Consider the following 21634-nt stretch of genomic DNA (forward strand, 5'->3'; position numbering starts at 1 on the left):
AAACTAAGGGGAGAATTAATAGAGGGTTAAAAATCATGAAGGGTTTTGATAGAGTAAATAAGGAGAAACTGCTCTTACTGGCAGAACAGTCAGCAACCAGAGGACACAGATTTAAAGAAATTGGCAAGGGTACAGGGGGAGAAGATGAGGAAACTTTTTTCTCACTCCAGCAAGGTATGATTTGGAATGCGCTGCCTGAGAGCGGTGGAAGCAGCGTCACTAGTAAACTTCAAAAGGGAATTGAATAAATACTTGAAGGGGAAAAATTTGCAGGGCCAAGTGGGAAAAGAGCAGGTGAGGGGGACTAAATGGATAGCTTTCAAAAAACAGGCAAGAGCATGATGGGCAGGATGGTCTCCTTCTATACTGTTCAATTCTACGAGTGATGAACAGAAGTTAGTAGCATTAAAGTAGCCTTCCCAGTGTCGGCCACAATGGAGGGGAACTGGGATGGGGCCAATGCAAATCAGCAGAAAGTACTCAGATTTTGAGCTGACATGTGGTGCCCCTTGCACAGATTGAAAGTAACCAGACACAGAAGAGGAAGTCGGGGCACCTTCCTTAGGTTGTCGGATTGACTTGAGATATATAGAAGATGATTTGTGCCAGTGGCTGTGCATGTTGTAACTCTCACTCAAGGCTTTGTCCCACTCCCCCCAAAAAAATCTGCTAGACTGACAGGGAGGTGAATAACTGTAAGATGGCTTGTGGGAAATTGTCTTTCTCCTCTTTTCACAAAAAGATGGGACTTGCATTTATATCACGACTTATCAATCTCTCCCGATGCCCCAAAGTGTTGTAGATGCAGTTGGGTGTCACAAACATCAATGACTAGGTCATATGTTTTTAAGTGGCTTTCATTGAGGGCAGAATGTTAGCCAGGACATCGGGACAATTCTCAACAGTTCCAATGTGGCAAAGGATCTCCAACACTCACCTTAACAAGCAGACATATTAACATCTGATCCAAAGAATGGTACGTCCAATACAGCAACATTCGCTTGGTGCTGCATTAGAGCAATGTTCTAGATTACATAACGGAGTGAACCCATAACTTAGACACAATAACAATAACAGCTGGGCCAAATTACCACATTGACGTGAGCTATTAGAGAATGAGTCAAACAACATTTGTCAAAAAGCTGCAACAATCCCGCACCCTGTTCAGTTTATGATTGCACTGCTTCCAATGACTCCTGTGACATTTCCATTTATGCTGGGAAGCACATTCAGTCACCAATGCACACACAGCACTGGGGAAGGGGTGAAGTTATAAAAACACACTGCTGGATCACAGGGAGACTGGGGGAGGGAGTCGACATGGTTGGGTAGCAGGCAATGTTGTGAGATGGGGGTTGAGCTCGATGGGAAGGTGGAGCATGATGTGCTAAACATTGTGGGTGCATATTTGGCCCGACTCAGATCAAACCTGCTCTTCTACAGCCAGTGCACTCTCTAATTATTTTTCTTCTGAAAATAATGAAGGTCAATGCAGGATGATAATTTTAAACTCAGTTAATGGGCTAGTCTGAGCTTTCACTATGTGTATTGAGCAAGCTGATATCAGTCCATTAAAAGGAAAAAAGCAGTTCAGTAAATACGTTTTAATTCGGTGTCATGTTGTTCTTAATTGATCACCTCTAAATACTCCCAGGTTCAGCGATAGAAATGGACAGTAATGAACTGCCAATCAATGTATTTGAAGATTGGCATTCATATCATTCTCATTCGGAATGTCATAAGATGCGCCAGGTTTCAGTTACCTACTAATTAACACCTTTCTCCAATTAGCAGCGGGCTGCCTGCTTTGCTCAGTGAAAGCCCTGATGTGACCAGCCAGTGTCAGTTGACTCTTATCACGTGGAACTGAATACAGCAACTCCTTTTAATCGATTTAAGATACACAATCTTTCTAAATAAAGAACTTATTTTTAACAATAGTTCAAATACGTATTTCACTATACTCAGATTGCGGTCTCTCCAAATCCAGGATGGGTGCTACAGAATCACTGACTCTAGTGCCTTAGGATTTGGTTAGGTTTCTTGCAGAAACAACATAATTCTTTTTCCCTATGTATATCAGCATTGGGACACTATAGAGGGACCTTAGTATCTAATCCATGCTGGACCTACCGTGGGAGTGTTTGATGGGACAGCGCATAAGGAGCTTTACTCTCGATCTAACCCACCCGTCCTGGGAGTGTTTGATGGGAGAGTGTAGAAGGAGGATTACTCTGTATTTAACCCATGGTATACGTCACCTCAGATGCCAACACTGGGGCTTAGAAAAGAGAAATATTCCAATCCCCGTGACAAACATTCCTTAAATTATTGAGCTCAAAGTTCACAGGAAAGGACAGATGGTCTCCGTACCTTGTAGCACAGGGTGGCTAAGTTGGAGGGCGACTCCTCCCTGACTGCTCGGATCTCAGCCGCTGGCACCAAGGTGAACACATCCTGGATGGATGTAGCAGTGTCCGCCCAGAACTGATCCCAGAATGCATCATCAGTGGCCTCCACTGGCTGCAAAATATAAGAACTACGGGTTAAAAAAAACATGTAAACAAGCTGAACTAGTCAACAACAACTTGCTTTTCTATTGCACCTTTCAAGAGTAAAACTTCACAAGGCAGGGGCATAATCAAACAAAATCTAACATTGAGGCTCATATTAGGACATGGTCAAAGAGGTAGATTTTAAGGAGCAGCTTTTAAAAAAAGAGAGGAATGTGGGAAAACAGTGAAGGTTAGGGGAGAGATTCCAGAGTTTAGAGCCAAGGCAGCTGAAGGCACGACCACCAAAAGTGAAAATCAGGGATGTGCCAGAGTTCAGAATTGAAAAAGCACAGGGAAAACTGGAGAAGGTACAGAGATAGGTAAGACAGAGGTCATGGAGGGATTTGAAAACAAGGATGAGAAGTCAGTGTAGGTCAATAAGCACAGGTGAACAGGCTTAATGCAAGTTAGGATATGACTTAGTTTCAAAGCCAATTGCATTCTCCACAAAATTGAGGAATTTGACTGCAGCAAGCATCATTTCTTCAGAGACATCTCTAAAACTAATATGATAAAGCTATTGGCTTGCACAATGTATAATTCATTCACAAACCACACTTCCAAGACAGTTCAAATCTAAAATTATTTCCTTAAACACTAAGCAAACAAGACTTGGAATTCCCCAAATAACCTAACAATGCTCAACCCAATATAATGCGACAACTTTAGCTATGTCTTCAAAAGATAAAACATCACAAGTCACTTCACAAGAACATAACACAATTAAAATTGATGCCAAGCAGAAAGAGGAGGTATTAGAACAGGTAACTAAAAATTTGGTCAAAGAGATAAGTTCTAAGGAATGTCGTAGAGATAATAGGAAGGTATAGAAGAGGGGAGGTTTAGGGAGGGAATTCCAAAATGTATGGCCTACACAGAAGGCACAGTTGGCAATGACGGAGCAAAGGAAATCAGCAATGCTCAAGAGGCCAGAATTGGATAAACGCAGAGATCTCGGAGTGTTTTAGGGCTAGAGGATGTTTCAGACATCTTTGGTTAACAAAAATCTATCAACCTTTCATTTAAAATTAACAACTGATCTACCATCAATTGCTGTTTGCTAAGAGAGCGGAGCCGGGGAGTTAAAAGAGTGCGAAAAGGGGCGAGACCGAGAGCAGAGCCGGAGAGTTGAAAGAGTGAGAGAATGGGCGAGATTGAGAGCAGAGCCAGAGAATTAAAACAGCACAAGAAGGGGTGAGACCGAGAGTGCAGCCGGGAGTTAAAGAAGCGCGAGAAGGGGTGAGGCTGAGAGCAGAGCCAGAGTGTTAAAAGAGCATGAGAAAGGGCAAGACTGAGATAAACACAGTAAATTGTAGTATACATAGGAATTATTCTAAATTAAGATAATAATGAAAATGAATTAGTAAATAACATAGTAAACACTTTATATAAAGTATAAGGTCTGTCGGTGCGGCTCAGCCATGTAGAATGTGCATCTTGCTGGATGTAGGAAGTCATGCAGGTACAAAGTGCCCTTGATGACGACATCTGCAGGAAGTGTCACCAGCTGCAGAAACTTGAGTTCCGAGTGCGGAGCTTGTGTGGCGGCTAGAGTCACTGTGGTGCATCCACAAGGCTGAGGATTACATGGATGGCGCATTTAGAGAGGTGGTCACATCACACCTAAGAAGTACACAGGCAGATAAGGAATGGGTGACCGGCAGAGTATCTAAGAGTAACAGGCAGGTAGTGCAGGAATCCCCTGAGACTATCTTGCTGTCTAACCACTTTTCCATTTTGGATAATTGTGAGCGAGATGATTCCTTAGAGGACAGTAGCAAGAGCCAAGCCCATGGCACCACAGGTGGCTCAGTGGCACAGGATGGGAGGAGGGAGAGTGGAACGGCTATAGTGGTAAGGGATTTCATAGTTCGGGGAGCGGACAGGTATTTCCACGGCCGTAGACGTGGCTCCAGGATGGTATGTTGCCTCCTTGGTGTCAGGGTCAAGGATGTCACAGAGCAGCTGTAGGACATTCTTCTGGGGGAGGGTGAACAGCCAGAGGTCGTGGTCCACACTGGGACCAATGACATAGGTAGGAAAAGGGATGAGGTCCTGAAAGCAAATTTTAGGGAGTTAGGAAGGGAATTAAAAGACAGGACCTTAAGAGCAGTAACCCCAGTGCCACATGTTAGTGAACATAAGGATAGGAAGATTGAACAGTTCAACATGTGGCTGAAGAAATGGAGTAGGAGGGAGGGCTTTAGATTTCTGAGGCTTTGGGATCGGTTCTGGGGCAGGCAGGACCTGTAAAAGTTGAATAGGTTACACCTTAACAGGACTGGGACTAGTGTCCTTACGGGGAGGTTTGCTAGTGCTGTTGAAAAGGGTTTAAACTAGATTGGCAGGGGGATGGGAACTCAGGGGGAAATTCAGAGTGCAGAGGAGAAAAACTGGCAGTGGGAAGTTGTGAAGTACCAACTGATAAGGAGGATATATCAGGCAATAGCGTCAAGGTAGATAGAATGCTTGGAGGTAAAAGCAAAATACTGTGGATGCTGGAAATCTGAAACAAAAACAGAAAATGCTGGGAAAACTCAGCAGGTATAACAGCATCTGTGGAGAGAAAAACAGAGTTAACTTTTAGAGTTTGCATGACTCTTCTTCAGAGCTAAAGAGAAGTAAAAATGTGTTGAAATTTATACTGTTTAAGAGGGGTGGAGCAGGTGAAGCTGGATAGCAGGCCAGCGATAGGTGGGGGCTAAGGAGAGATTGACAAAGATGTCATGAACATAAGGACAAAGGGGGTGTTAATGGCTGTGGTAAGGGCTAAAGGAGGTGCTGATAGTGGCATTACTGGAGAGTTTGATAGAATTAGAGTAGACAACAATAAGTCATTAAATGGGGTCAGGATAAGCGGGAAAGTAAAAAAAGCCTAAATCAGGCTGAATGTGCATATGAGTGCACTGAGTGTGATTAATAAGATCGGTGAACTGCAGGAACAGGTTGACAAATGGAATTATGATATTATTGCTATAACAGAGATCTAGCTCAAAGAAGGGCAGGACTGGGCGTTAAATATTCCTGAGTACAAGGTAGTTAGGAGAGACAGGAAAGGAAGAAAGGGGAGGGTGTGGCAATATTGTTTAAAGATGACATTACAGTACAAGAGAGAGAGGATGTTCCAGAGGGATCAAGGACAGAATCTCTCGGGCTAGAGGTAACGAACGTGGAGAAACAAATTTGCAAAGAAATTATGGAGAGGTGCAAGAGTTTAGAGTAATCGTAATGGGGGCTTCAATTATCTAAATATAGACTGGGATAGGAATACTACAAAAGGACAAGAGGGGCGAAAGTTCCTGGAATGTGTTCAAGATAATTTTCTACAGCAGTATGTTTCCAGTCCAATGACAGGATATGCACTTTTGGACCTGGTGCTGGGAAATGAGTTGGCCAAAGTGGGTCAAATATCAGTGGGAGAGCTCTACAGGACAATGACAATTGTATCATAAGGTTTAGGTTAATCATGGAAAAGGACAGAGAACAATCCAGAGCAGGAATAATTAATTGGGAGAAAACCAACTTCGATGGAATGAGAAAGCATCTGAGTTGAGTGAGTTGGAATCAAATGTTGGCAGAAAAGATGGTGGCTGAACAATGGGCCACCTTTAAAGAAAAAATATTGCAGGCAGTGTCAAGGTATATTCCCTTGAAGGGGAAAGGTAGGACAAATAAATCCAGAGAGCCCTGGATGACAAAAGAGGTAGAGGCAAAGATGAAAAGGAAGAAGTGCGTGTAAGACAGATGACAGGTAGAAAACACAATGGAGAATCAGAATGAATATAGAAGGACCAGAGGGAAGTGAAGAAACTAATAAGAAAAGCAAGGAGAGAGAATGAAAAGAGGCTAGCATCAAACATAAAAGGGAATCCCAAGGTCTTCTATAAGCACATAAATAAGAAAAGGGTGGTAAAAGAAAGGGTAGGGCCGATTAGGGACAAAAAAAAGGAGACTGGCAATTGGAGGCTGGAGAAATAGCGCAGGTGTTGAATGAGTACTTTGCATTTGTCGTTACAAAGGAAGAACTTGCTACCCAGGTCGAGGTGAGGGAGGAGGTAACTTGTACACTAGAAGAACTTACAATTGAGAGGAAGGAGGTATTGGAAAGGCTATCTTTACTTAAAATAGATAAGGTGCCAGGACCAGATGAGATGCATCCAAGGGTACTGAGGGAAGTGAAAGTGGAACTTGCAGAGGCACTAGTTGATGATCTGCCAGTCTTCCTTCAACACAAGGGAAGATGCCAGAGGACTGGAGAACTGCAAATGGTACACACTTGTTCAAAAAGGGGTGCAAGGATAAAGCTGACAACTACAGGCCAGTCAGTGTGACCTCAGTGGCAGGGAAACTTCTGGAAACTATAGTACAGGATAAAATCAATAATCACCTAGACAAGTGCAGGATAATTAAGGAAAGCCAGCATGGATTCATCAAGGACAAATCATGTTTAACTAACTTGCTGGAGTTTTTTGAGGAGGTAACAGAGAATGTTGATAAAGAAAACACTATTGATGTGGTGAATATGTATTTTCAAAAGGCATTTAATACAGTGCCACACAACAGACTTGTGAGCAAAATTCTAGTTTCTGGAATAAAAGGGAAAGTAAGCACTTGGATAAGAAATTGGCTGAGTGACAGGAAACAGAGAGTAGTGATGAATGGTTGTTTTCAGACTGGAGGAAGGTTTGTAGTGAAGTTCCTTAGGGGTCACTGTTGGGGCCTTGCTCTTTTTGATATGTGTTGATGACCTAGACAGTGATGTGCAAGACATGATTTCAAAATTTGCAGATGATACAAAGATTGGAAATGTTGTCAAGTGTGATGGGGTTAGTCTTGAACTTCAAAAGGACATAGACATGCTGGTGGTTGGGCAGACAAGTGGCAGATGAAGTTCAATGCAGAGAAGTGTGAGGTGATTCATTTTAGCAGGAAAAATATGGTGAGGCAGTATAAAATAAAGGGACAGCCTCTAAAGGAGGCAGAGGGACCTCAATGTATACATACATAAGTCATTGAAGATGGCAGGGCATGTTGAGAGACCAGTTAATAAAGCATTTGGTATCTTAGGCTTTATTAATAGGGACATTGAGTACAAGAGTAAGGAGGGTCATGTTGAACTTGTATAAGACACTAGTTAGGCCTCATCTGCAGTACCATGTCCAGTTCTGGGCGCCATACTTGAGCAAGGATGTGAAAGCATTGGAAAGAGTACAGAGATTCACAAGAATGTCTCCCAGAAAGAAGAACCAAAGTTATGAGGATAGATAGGAGAGGCTGGTACTGTTTTCCTTGGAGAAAAGGCTGAAAGAAGGCTTGATAGAGGTATTCAAGGTCCTAAGGGGTATGGACAGGGTAAATAGTGAGAAACTCAAGAGAACATCAAGAACTAAAGGGCACAGGTTCAAAATAATTGGAAAAAGGAGTAAATGTGATGTGAGGAAATAACTTTTCACCCAGAGGGTGGTTGGAGTCTGGAACAAACTTCCGGAAAGGGTGGTGGAGGTAGGTTCAATCAAGGTATTCAAAAGGGAATTGGATTGCTACCTGAAAAGTGAGAATGTGCAAGGGTTACGGGGATAAGGCAGGGGAATGGGACTAGGTGGAATGTTCTTTCAGAAAGCCAGCAGAATCGATGGGCCAAATGGGCTTCTTCTGTACTGTAAAGATACTGTGATATGGTGCCCAGAACTGCTCACCGTACTCCAAATGTAGCTATCTGAGGCTTAGTATAAATGAAGCATGATTTCAACTTCTCCATATTCTTTTCCTCTAGATACTTTATTAGCTTTTTTGATTATTCTCTGTACCTGTTCATCGCATCTTAATGATCAGTGCACCTGGACTCCAAAATCACTTTTTCTAGCTTTAAACTGCTTAGGAAGGACTCTGTTGTACCCCTTTTAGAACTGAAGTAGATTACCTCACATACGCTCACATTGAAATTCTTTTTCCATAGTTCTGCCCATTCCCTTAAATTTCTTCCTAACTCTTTGTTACAATTTACGCATTCCTAACTGTATCTACGCTGCTTACAACGCTGCCTATCTTTGCATCATCAGCAAATTTGTTTAATGTGGCTTTCTATCACATTATCTTAGCTGTTAATAAATATAATGAATAGTTGAGGTCTCGAAATAGATCCCTGCACACCTCCACTAGTTACATCCTGCCAACTGGAGAACCTGTCTTACTCTTTGTCTCCTTTCACTCAGCCCATGTCCTAACCAGATCAATAATTTGTCTTCAATCCCACGAGCTTCAACTCTAGCTAATAGTCTCTTATAAGGGATTTTACTACATGCCATTTGGAAATACATGTTAAAAAACATCTATAGATATTCCCTGTCTGCTACTTTAGTCAAAATAAAAAACAGAAAATGCTGGAAAAACTCAGTAGGTCTGGCAGCATCTGTGGAGAGAAAAACAGAGTTAACGTTTCGAGTCCCTATGGCTCTTTGGACTTCAGTCACCTTTTCAAAAGATTCAATCAGATTTGTCCAGCACAATCTACCCTTTACAAATCCATAGATAAAAACAAAAAAACTGCGGATGCTGGAAATCCAAAACAAAAACAGAATTACCTGGAAAAACTCAGCAGGTCTGATGCTGCCAGACCTGCTGAGTTTTTCCAGGTAATTCTGTTTTTCCTTTACAAATCCATGCTGGCTCTCTCTGATCGCTGGAAATTTAAGGCTGTCCATTCACAGTATCTTTAATTACAGACTCTAGTAATTTCGTGACAAGAGTTGTTAAGCTAAATGTTTTAAAATTCCCTGGTTTCCCTCTCAACTTTGTAAATTGTGGAGTGACATGTCTAATTTTCCAATCTAAAGAAACAGTTCCTGAATCAACAGAATTCTGGAAGATTATAGTTAGGACATATGCAATGTTCTCACCCACTTCCTAAGAGGAAACCCTGGGATGGAATTCTTCTGGTCCGAGGGATTTGTCCCTCTTTATTGCCATTATTTTCCTCTTATTGTTATCTTGCTTATGTTCATTTTAGTGAGTTCTTGTCCCCAATTCAATTATAGTTTCCTTATATGTCTGACATGCTTGCTCTCTTACTCTACTGTAAATATTGACAACTCACACTGTATCCCTTCATCCCCTGTACTTATTGGCCAATTTACACTTTAATAACAGCATATATTGTGAACTCCCATTATCTTCCCAGGAAAATTTTAGGTCATCCTATCAGTAATACTGAGAAGCTTCTTAGTACAAACACCCAACACAGTATTTCAGTAATAGTATGGGATAGGGTGGGGTTTTAAGTGCTGACACCCAACACGACATTGCAGTGACATTAAGGGGAGGAGGGGTTCGGTTTCAGTGTTCACCTTCCTGAATCTGTAACACCACAGATTACAGAACACTTGGGGCAGAATTTTATGGCCCTGTCGCGGCAGGGGCAGTATCAGTACGAATGAAAAATTCACAGCCTTAACTGTGTTGTAAAACCAGGCAGAACCCATGCCCCTCTGAAACATTTGATTTAAGATGCTACTGAATGATGAAAGAAAGACTTGTTAAGCTAACTGATATAAAATTCCCTCTTTTCTATAGCACCTTTCATAATCGCAGGATGTCCTAAATTTCCTTACGGCCATTAAGTATTTCTGAAGTATAGTCACAGCTGTAATGTAGGAAAGATGGCAGACAAGATACAACAATAATTACCAGGTAATCTACTTTAACAATGTTGTTTGAGGGATAAGTATTGGCCAGGATACCCAGCAGAACCCTACTCTTCTTCAAAATAGTATCATGGGATCTTTTATGTTCACCTAAGAGGGCAGGTGACTCCACAGTTTAATATCTCATTCGAAAGACAGGCTCATCTCTTTCTGCCTATGCGATTTTAAAACCACAAATGATGTTAAGGTAAACCTGTATAAAACGCTGTTTTGGCCTCAGTTGGAGTACTGTGTCCAATTCTGAGCACCACACTAAGGGAGGGTGCAGAAATGATTCACAAGAACAGTTCCAGGGATGAAGATCACATGGATAAATTGGAAAAGCCGGGGCTGGAGAAGAGAAGATTGAGAGGAGGCTTAATAGAGGTGTTCAAAAGAGAAGTCTGGACAGGATGGCAGAGAAACTGTTCCCATTGGCAGAAGGGTCGAGAAACAGAGGGCACTGATTTAAGGCCATTGGCAAAAGAAGCAATGGAAAATTAGGAAATTTTTTTATGGCAGCGAGTGGCTAGGATCTGGAATGCACGGCCTGAGTGTGATGGAAGCAGATTCAATCAAAGCCTTCAACAGAGAAGTGGATAATTATCAAAAGGTTTTAAAAATTGCAGGGCTACGGGGGAAAAGCAGGCAAATAGGACTAGGCGAATTGCTCTTGCAGAGAGCCATCAAAAATACAGCAGACCAACTGGCCTCCTTCTGTGATGTAGCCATTCTATGAAAAGGTTGATATCTAGTGTGCTCAGAGATTAAATCAGTAATTTCATGCTTCTTGCTTAAAATAACATGTTATATTACATAATGCCTTTAATATAGTAAAATATCCCAAGGTGCTTCATAAAGTGTAATCAGTTAAAATTGACAGAGCCACATGAGGAAATATTACAGCAGGTGACCACGTTTGGTCAAAGAGGAAGGTTTTAAAGAATATCTTTTAAGGAAACAGAGATGGAAAAATTTAGGAAGGGCACCCTCAATGGTGGAGTGATTAACATTGCTGATACTCAAGAGGCCAAAATTAGAGGAGCACCGAGATCTCAGGGGTTGCACAGCTTGACAAGATTAAAGAGATAAGGAGGGATGAGGTCATGAGGGTTTTGAACACGTGCATGAGAAATTTAAAACTGAGGTGTTGTCGGATTAGGAACCAGTATAGATCATTGAACACAGGGGTAGCGGGTAATCCAGACAGTACATCTTAAGAAAGCATGAAACACCAACTCATAAGGTGGTGACTGCTATCGAAGTGAGCTCCTCTTGTGCTCTGACTGTGGAGTGGCTGAGTTCTTAGGTTGGCCGTATTGGACAGAAACACAGCTTTCTCACTGCTGACCTTCCCTCCTCTGCTATACTTGCACAGCCAGCAGCTTCCAATCAGCTGGCACACAAGGGGTGAATTCAAAATATAAATCAATGCATCACATTGTACAACCCTACTCAATTAGTCACTTGACAACAGAAGTACTGTCATTGGTTTCAGTGTTTGGGGCGGGGGGAAGAGGAGAACAACACACTCCTGATCTCTCTGTCTCTGGTCTTGTGGATGTGGATTGATGACAGGATTAGGCTCAGCTGCGATACCCTGTAAGTAACTCTTTCGAGTCAGGCCATTTAGTGAATAATGACCAATTGTTCCAAAGTGCAGACCTGGGCCCACACTGGGGGACAGCCCCAGTACACTGAGAAACTGCATTCACCCAGTACACAGGAACTTAACACAAATGAAACCTCAGGACAGAGCATCAGTGGAATAATGGATCAGACAAGTGAGGAAGATTATGCTTCCATTTGTAATTTGAAAGCCCTAGGGTGAGTCATGCCCTTTTATGTGTACTAGCATGAGGCAAGACAATACAATATTCCCTTGCGTCATGGAAGCAAGATAGATATTAAATATAGAGCACCAAGCTCTCTGCTTAAGTGTCTGTGACACAGAACTGCACAATCAGTCCAAACAACAGCTGGGACACAGCAGAGAGAATTTGATTCTACTGTGCGTTGCGCAGCACATTGATACAATTTCAGAGTACAGCAGGAACTGATTCTGATATACAGAGTGACAGTGGCAGTCCTGCCTGTTGCAGATTGCCTCCCTTTTCTTGCCCCTGCTGCTGAAGGCACTGACTCTCACTGGAGCACATTCCAGGAGGAGACATGGTTACTTATTCCACACAGCTGGGCCTCGCACTGTGAAGTCTAGATTCTCCAATCAGTCATAATTTAGCACATGAGTTAATGGCATTCGTAGAATTTCTGATCATGTGTCATACAACTATTTGACCTGGGGAGGTATCATAGCTGAGCCCCACACAGCCCTTCTCACAGTAATCACTGGACAGGTCAGTAGCAGGAACCCTGGCTAGGGTTGCCATCTCAGCTGGGCACATTCCAGGAGATAAAAGCAAAATACTGCGGATGCTGGAAATCTGAAACAAAAGCAAAAATAGCTGGAAAAACTCAGCAAGTCTGACAGATATCAGCAGAAGTGATGTCACAGAATCCCAGCAGCATGGCACAAGCGGGTGAGCCCATTCAGGGAGGGCAACATCCAAAGCTCTGGACGCTAGACACCAGGCACTACGCTGACAAACAGCCACCGCGGGTTCTGCTATCCAGCCGGCAGCAACCCTGGCCTGCTCACTCCTGGTGGTTACATTAACAGACTCATGCACCGCATCCCTGGGGCCATGGTCTCACTGATTCCCCTGCAAGCTCACACCGAACTCAACTCAGCGCCGGCAGGAAAAAAAGCAGACAGGGTAGCAAACAGCAACTTCCACGAGCTCAGTGCAAGTGCGAGGCCACGACATAATGTGCCATGTCATCGTGCAGGCTGCACCTGTGTGGAGTGCTGTGCCTAGCCTGCCTCCGAAATGCCATTCAGTGAAATGGACTCGTGACTGCTGGGACGGGAGTCAATCAAATAATGGTAATCCTATCATTTTAAAATCTCCCAGACTGCTTTTAATAGCTGTCAGGGGATTGGAGGCGATTCTGGGAGTCTCCTGGCCATTCTGGGAGGGTTGGCAACCTTGACCCTGGCTGGTTTTCCTTTCCTTAGCATTGAACTGCTAAAACTCCTCAGAGAATTGTTCCTACTTTAACAAGCGTCAGCTGCTTTATCACTGACCTTTCCTCCATCATAAGGTCAGGATAGGGGCAGTTCAATGATGATTGCTCAGTGTTCAGTTCCACTCATAAATCATAGTCATCAAAGGAGGCCATTTAGCCCATCGTGTCCATGCTGGCTCTCTGTAGACAGTCTCATTACCCCGTAGCCCAATAAATTTATTTCCCTTAAGTTATCATCTAACCTCCTTTTGTGCTCATTAACATTCTCCACTTCAACCACCATGGTAGGCAGAGAGTTCTGATCGTTAACCACTCACTGGGTAAAAAAAATTCCTCTGATGATAAAGCAGTGCATTGCAGTTTACAACAGAAGCTGGATAACATTCAGACTTGGGCTGACAAGTGGCAGGTAACAACCATAGCACATAACTAGCATTAAAGCATATAAGATTCTGAAGGGGCTTGAAGGGTGGACACTAAGTGGTTGTTTCCTGTAGCTGGGGAATCTAGGACATGGGGGAACAGTCTCAGGATAAAGGGTTGATCATCTAGGACAGCGAGGAGGAGGAATTTCTTCCCTCAGAATCCTTGGAATTCTCTGCCCCAGACAATGGTGGATGCTCCATCATTTAGTATATTCAAGGCTGAGAAAGACAGATTTTTGGGGTCTCGGGGAATCAAAGGAAATGGGGAGCAGGTGGGAAAATGGAGTTGAGACACAAGGTCAGTCGAGACAGAAGATAAGCAATGGTCTTACTAAATGGCAGAGCTCCTGCTCTTATTTCTTATGTTCTTAGTGATCATCCTGAATGAGGGAAATCACAACAATCTCCCACTAATCTTAAAGGGAACCACCATCACGAAGACTCCCACCATTAACTTCCAGGGGTCCGCCTTCATTGAGAAGCTAAGATGGCCCAGTTACATTCAAACTCTGGCTAGAAGAGCAAGGGCTGAAACTGGGTAATGTGTGACACGTAGCTCAGCTCCTGACCCCTCAAATCCTATGCACAGCCTAGAAGCCATGTAGTGGAATATTCTCCACTTGTCTGAATGGATGCAGCTGCAACAATGTTCCAGCAGCTCAACAATATCCAGGACAAAACTTTAATTGGCACCCTTTATACCAGGCTCATCATGTACTAGTGATGAAGGTAGATTGTAGTTGCATTGTGCACTACCTACAGGATGCAGCACAGCTTCTCACCAAAGTTACTACAGCAGCACATCACTGCATGTCAACCACCTCCACCCTCCCAACCACCCCAATACCTGCCCTCACCCCCTCCCCCACTCTAATATGGATAATGGCAGCAATGACTTGAACACAATCACCTCCAAATCACACAGCATCCTGACTTCCACAGATATTGATCTCACTTCATTATCATTGCTAGGTTAATGTACCAAAATTCCCAACCTAACACCTGACTACAGCAGTTCAAGGAAAAGCTCGCCACCATCTTTCAAGGTAACTAGGAATGAATGAGCAAGCCTTGCCGGAGATACTTCTATTCCAAGATCAAAATTATAGCAATTGAGATTATTTTGGGATTGATGCAATGGTTTGGGGAGAGTGTAGGGCAACGAGATTAGTTTGGGATTGATACAGAGCTATGGGGATAGAGTGGGGCAGTGGGTTTAACACAGGGTTATGCGGAGACAGTGGCTTTGACACAGGGTTATGCGGAGACAGTGGCTTTGACACAGGGTTATGCGGAGACAGTGGCTTTGACACAGGGTTATGCGGAGACAGTGGCTTTGACACAGGGTTATGCGGAGACAGTGGCTTTGACACAGGGTTATGCGGAGACAGTGGCTTTGACACAGGGTTATGCGGAGACAGTGGCTTTGACACAGGGTTATGCGGAGACAGTGGCTTTGACACAGGGTTATGCGGAGACAGTGGCTTTGACACAGGGTTATGCGGAGACAGTGGCTTTGACACAGGGTTATGCGGAGACAGTGGCTTTGACACAGGGTTATGCGGAGACAGTGGCTTTGACACAGGGTTATGCGGAGACAGTGGCTTTGACACAGGGTTATGCGCAGACAGTGGGATTGACACAGGGTTATGCGCAGACAGTGGGATTGACACAGGGTTATGCGGAGACAGTGGCTTTGACACAGGGTTATGCACAGACAATGGCTTTGACACAGGGTTATGCACAGACAGTGGCTTTGACACAGGGTTATGCGGAGACAGTGGGATTGACACAGGGTTATGCGGAGACAGTGGGATTGACACAGGGTTATGCGGAGACAGTGGGATTGACACAGGGTTATGAGGACACAGTGGGATTGACACAGAGTTATGAGGACACAGTGAGATTGACACAGGGTTATGCGGAGACAGTGGGATTGACACAGGGTTATGCGGAGACAGTGGGATTGACACAGGGTTATGCGGAGACAGTGGGATTGATACAGGGTTATGCGGAGACAGTGGGATTGATACAGGGTTATGTGGAGACAGTGGGATTACTCTAACAAAGAGCTGGAATAGGTACAATAGGCCAAATGTGTTTATCGGGTTGTATAGGTCAATGGTTCTATTGCTATGATTTGTGAAAGTGAAATTTAAACTCTATACCACAGGATAAAGGAACCACATGAAAGACAAAACCTCAGACAAAAATATTTCTTCTAAAAACTGTTAACACAGGGTAGAAGGAAATGTTTGTCAATTGCTGGTCCATCACTCTCTCAGATCTCCCCTCTGAACTGTTTCAGTCACAACCTTTCCCGTCTCTCAAAATTATCCAATCGATTGTGGTCATTGCTCCTGGGAATAATCCCCTCTTGTTCCTCAATCTCCAAATATCCCACACACATTCCCTTCCTACAATCTCAAGAGTTGAAATCTTCCACCCTAATTCAGAATGTTATGCCGATGAGTTTAGGTGCAATTGAGCTGGGAAGAGGCTGATGCATGGAGCTGTTGGGCTGAATTCTAAATAATTTCCCAGCCCCTAAATGCCACCAATTCTAGATCTTCCCTTCCACTGATGATATACTGGATTTTTATAACCTGAGCTAAGCTTCTTCCCGAACCTGTCTAAAAGTGTTAAAATGCCTCCCCAAATATGAGCAGGATTCAATGGTTCTCAAAGTAGAAAATGCTGGAAACATTCAGGAAATCAAGAGAGAGCAAGGAGCAGATAATGCACCTTCGCAGCCCACTATCAACTTCTTCAGCAAATGCACCAGAGACTGTCATCATGTTAGAGGGTTTCCTGATTGTCGTCAAGTCAGGGAGGGGAGTGGGTCTCCTGAGCCATACCAGATGATGCTTAACACCGGATTGACCACTGTGGCGCAAACCATCATCTCACAAGACAGAAGTCTGCTAGAGTTAATAGAGAGCAAACGTCAATTAGAGAACAAATATTACCTCTGCGGGGAAGAGCATAACTAGAGGTCATCAATAGAAGACAATCACCAAAAAACCCAATAGGAAATGCAGGAGAGAGTTCTTTAGCCAGAAACTGGTGAGAATGTTGAACTCGCTCCAACACAGTGTGGTTGAGGTGAGTGATATTGGTACATTTGGTAGGACGAGCATTTGAGCGAGAAGGGAATAGATGGATACAATGGTAGATTTAGTTGGCAAAAGCTGAGAGGAGGCTCAAGAGCAGCATTAACACCAGTATAAACTGATTGAGCCAAATGGCCTGTTCCTGTCTTGTATGTGCTATGAAAAGTTAATGTTTCAGGTCCATGACCTTTGTCTGAGCCCAGTTGAGTTAACAGTTGTTGAGGGATAAAGTAGTTGTGATAGAAGTTAAACATTTATGTCTTGAGCTTTAGCTCCCTGCTTTTAATTCTGGCATGGAATAGAAGGGGTTAAATTAAGAGCAGCTTTATTTGAGGTGACAATAATTAACTCCCAATTCACCTTGCTTACTTTCTTTCCCTCTCTAATCTTGTCTCCTCACTAGGGTTTGTTAATGAATACATAATCTCAATAGTTTAACTAATTATACAAATATCCTTTATTACCCATTTGGTTTAATCAGGTGAATGAGAGGCTGGTGGGGCCTGTTCATTTCAGTAAAACCTCTGGAGTTAAATTACCACATTCAGGTTACTCCCAGTCAAGGGAGGGGCATTGGAAACATACTCTCTCCACAATGTTCAAAGAAACAAGTGATTCAACAACAACATGTATTTATAAAGTGCATTTAATCTAATAAAACATCCCAAAGCGCTTCACCCAGAAAAGAAAAATTCATTCAGGTTCCTATCTCTTTAATTATATAATAATTTTTTTAAAATATTTTACGCTAAAGGCTCCTTCTCATCTGTAGAGACTGACATTGGTTTCTAGGCTGTAGCAGTGTCGTGAACCAAAGAAAACAACAGAGATCACATTAGCAATCTCTGTGCTGAGCATTACTAATCAAGGAACATTTCAGTTTGATGCCTTCATTGTTTTACAGCAAAACAAAATCCCACTCCTTGTCTCTACAGCAAACTGTCTTTGTAAATTCCACTTACCTGCCTGTCCCTTCACCCTCACCTCCAACACCAATGAGGAATTTATGGCCTTCTCTGTCACTAAGATTGGGATCATCCAATCAGTTACCCCTTGCACTGGCTCACGGCCCAATCTTCCTCCTATGCTCCCCCTGCCCTAGCCCTGAACTTGTGCCTTTCTCTAATTTCTCTCCTAACTCCCGTCATGCCCTCTCCAAGGTCATTGTGTCCACGAGACCCACCTTCTGCTCCATCAAACCTATTCCCACTAAACTGCTGACCAGCCAACTTTCATTCCAGTCCCCATGTTAGCTGAAATTATTAATAGCTCTCTGTCTCCTCAAGTATTGCCTCTTTCTCTTCTATTATCAACCCTTATCAAAAAACCCACCCTTAACCCCACCATCCTTGAAAACTGCCCCATCTCAAGTCCTTCAACGTGCTGTCACCTCAAAATTCCGTGTCCATCTCTCCCATAACTCTATCTTTGAATCCTTCCAATCAGGACCCCTGCCATGGTATCGAAGCAGCTCTCAAAGTCACAAATGCAACTGTGACAAAGGTCAATGATCCCCCCTTGTCCTTCTTGACTAGTCTGCAGCCTTTGACATGGTTGACCACACCATCCTCCTCCAAGGCTTCTCCACTGCCATCTAGCTGGGTGTGACTGCTCTCACCTAGTTCCATTCTTACCTATCTAATCGTAACCAGAATATCACTTGCAATGGCTTCTCTTCCTGCTCCCGCATGGTTTCCTCTGGTGTTTGCCAAGGATTTATCTTTGGCCATCTCATCTACATGCTGCCCTTCAACATTTTCCAAAAACATGTCAGATTGCACGTGTATGCTATGACACCCAGTTAGTTCTACCTCACCAACTCTCTCAACCTATCCACTGCTTCTGATTTGCCACACTGCTTGTCCAACATCAGTACCGGATGAGCAGATATTTCTTCCAAGCAAATATTCAGAAGAACCAAGACAGTGTCTTTGGTTCCTGCCAGAAATTTCATTCCCAATCCAGCCAATCTTTACCCTCACTTGTGTCATTGTCTGAGGCTGAATCAAATCGTTTGCAACTTTGACATCCCTTATCTAACCCCAAGATTAGCATTTGACCACAAACCCAGTCCATAACCAAGACAGTTTACTTTCATTTCCTTAGAACTATCTGTATCTATCACCGCCTCCACTTCTCTGTTACTGGAACCCAAATCCAAGATTTTACCTCAAGGTACCTATTGCCATTACCTTTCTGGTAATGCCTCATACCCCAGTGTATAATCAGACCAGAACCCACAACTACCATACCCACCAGTACCATACCCCATAATTACACAATGACAGACCTGTACTGTACCTGTATTATACAGGGACAGCCCTGTACCCACCAGTACCGTTCCCAGAGTTAAACAGTGACAGAGCTGTACCCACCAGTACTGTACCCCAGTGTCACACAGACCTGGATTCACCAGTACTGTACACACAAGTATCATATCCCAGTGTTGCAGTGACAGACCTGCAGCCACCAGTGCTGTACCCCAATGTTATAGTGACAGACCTGTAACCACTAGTACTATACCCATGTTATACAGCCTAGTACTGTACCCAAGTGTTATACAGTAGCAGACCTGTATCCAGCTGTACTCCAGTGCTCTGTAACACAGAAAGCTCGCTCCAGTCATGACCCAAGTTTGGTGGATCAGGATCTATACTGTGCTGTTGAATGCTTTTCACAATTCAAGTGGCCACAGTGTGAAAATTTCCTGCAGCCATGACTTAAAGTGTTACCCCAGTTACAACCTTGTTCAATACCAATTATTTACACAGTGTGTATGCATATCGACACAGTTTACATTGTAGCAGCAAACAGACTGCACAACACATCTGAAAGGATTATAAAACTGGCATTGGCCTACGCTTCATAGGTACACAGCATCCTCCAACAGCTGCTGCATTATCACTAAACTGGGGATTTGATGGGGTTCAAAAGGAACCTGCAATACCACCAATCTGAACACGGATTGTAAAACACAAGCTCAAAATGAGAGAGAGAGAAAAGCAGGCTAACGTTAGAAGAAAGCACACGTCCTAAGACACCTGACAGCCAATGTCATGCTTTTGAAGTTTACCCAATGATATATTGTTGAAAACGCAGCAGCCAATTTGCACAGCAAGATTCAAACAGCAATGTGACAATAACCTGATGTTAATAACCTTGTGATGTTTGTTCAAGGTTAAGTCTTGTTAAAGACATGGGGAATAACTTCCCTGCTTGTCTTTGAATTGTGTCATGGGATCTCTTATCTCCACCTGAGGGGGCAGACTGGGCCTCAGTTTAACATCTCAACTGCAAGATGTATCCACTGACAGTGCAGCACTCCCTCAGTACTGCAGTGGACTGCTAGACTCAATTCTGGGAGCTGATATTTCAGAATTAAAACACAAACCTCAGAGGTTTCTGACTCAGAGATGATAATAGCCCCATTACCAAGGCTAACACTTGCTCTGTTCACTTTGACACACTCTACCAAAACAATGAAGGGGGAATTGAAGCAGAAATAGGGAAGGGGTATAAAAAGCAGGGATGCCAGTTCCCATGAGGTTGGGGTAACAGGGAGTGGGGGCAGCCATCCATGTTCCTCAATTGAGTGGTAAGTGAGTGCCTTGGGGGGAAAACGAAAGGAGTCTCATTCAGTCCCCTATTTGAATACCTGGGGAACAGGACTGTCACCAAATTGTCCAAAGACCTTACCCAAGATATGGTGCTGGAGGGAAACAGTGAATCTTAAGTGGGGGGTGGGGGGTGGGGGGTGGGGAGTGGGGAGTGGGGGGGGAGAGAGAGAGGAAGGGGGTGCATAGGTGGGCATGGGGGGGTGCATAGGCAGGCGAGGGGGGTGCATAGGCAGGCGAGGGGGGTGCATAGGCAGGCGAGGGGGGTGCATAGGCAGGCGAAGGGGGGTGCATAGGCAGGCGAAGGGGGGTGCATAGGCAGGCGAAGGGGGGTGCATAGGCAGGCGAAGGGGGGGTGCATAGGCGGGAGAGGGGGGTGCATAGGCGGGAGAGGGGGGTGCATAGGTGGGCGAGGAGGAGAAATGAGGGGGGAATGAGGGGGGAGTAGAGGAAGAGGGGGGAGTAGAGGAGGGGAGGGGGGGAGAGAGAGGAGGGGAGGGGGGGAGAGAGAGGGAAGGGGAGGGGGGGAGAGAGAGGGAAGGGGAGGGGGGGAGAGAGAGGGAAGGGGAGGGGGGGAGAGAGAGGAACGGGGAGGGGGGGAGAGAGAGGAGGGGGAGGGGGGGGAGAGAGAGGAGGGGAGGGGGGGAGAGAGAGGAGGGGAGGGGGGGAGAGAGAGGAGGGGAGGGGGGGAGAGAGAGAGGAGGGGAGGGGGGGAGAGAGAGGAGGGGAGGATGGGAGAGAGAGGAGGGGAGAGAGAGGGGATGGGAGAGAGAGGATGGGAGAGAGAGGAGGGGAGAGAGGGGAGGGGGAGAGAGGGGAGGGGGAGAGAGAGGAGGGGGGAATAGGGAGAGAGAGGAGGGGGGAATAGGGAGAGAGAGGAAAGGGGAATAGGGAGAGAGAGGTGGGGGAGGGAGAGAGGGGGGAGGGAGAGAGAGGGGAGGGAGGGGGAGAGAGAGGGGAGGGGGGAGGGAGGGGGAGAGAGGGGAGGAGGGAGGGGGAGAGAGGGGAGGAGGGAGGGGGAGAGAGGGGAGGGGGGAGGGGGAGAGAGAGGGGAGGGGGGAGGGGGAGAGAGAGGGGAGGGGGGAGGGAGGGAGAGAGAGGGGAGGGGGGAGGGAGGGAGGAGAGAGGGGAGGGGAGAGGGAGGGAGGGAGAGAGAGG

General features: G+C 44.7%; 1 protein-coding gene across 2 annotated transcripts in view; it reads right to left on the bottom strand.

The window, feature by feature from the left end:
* Positions 1-21634, bottom strand: part of LOC121293566 (protein HID1) — a 313025-nt gene that overhangs the window by 281933 nt on the left and 9458 nt on the right. For both annotated transcript variants that reach the window (XM_041216610.1, XM_041216611.1), the window contains exon 2: positions 2374-2523. In XM_041216610.1, coding sequence (XP_041072544.1) covers positions 2374-2523 — 150 coding nt within the window. The remainder of the gene's footprint in view (positions 1-2373; positions 2524-21634) is intronic.

Source organism: Carcharodon carcharias, chromosome 22 (genome assembly GCF_017639515.1).
Source record: "Carcharodon carcharias isolate sCarCar2 chromosome 22, sCarCar2.pri, whole genome shotgun sequence".
NCBI lineage: Eukaryota > Metazoa > Chordata > Chondrichthyes > Lamniformes > Lamnidae > Carcharodon > Carcharodon carcharias.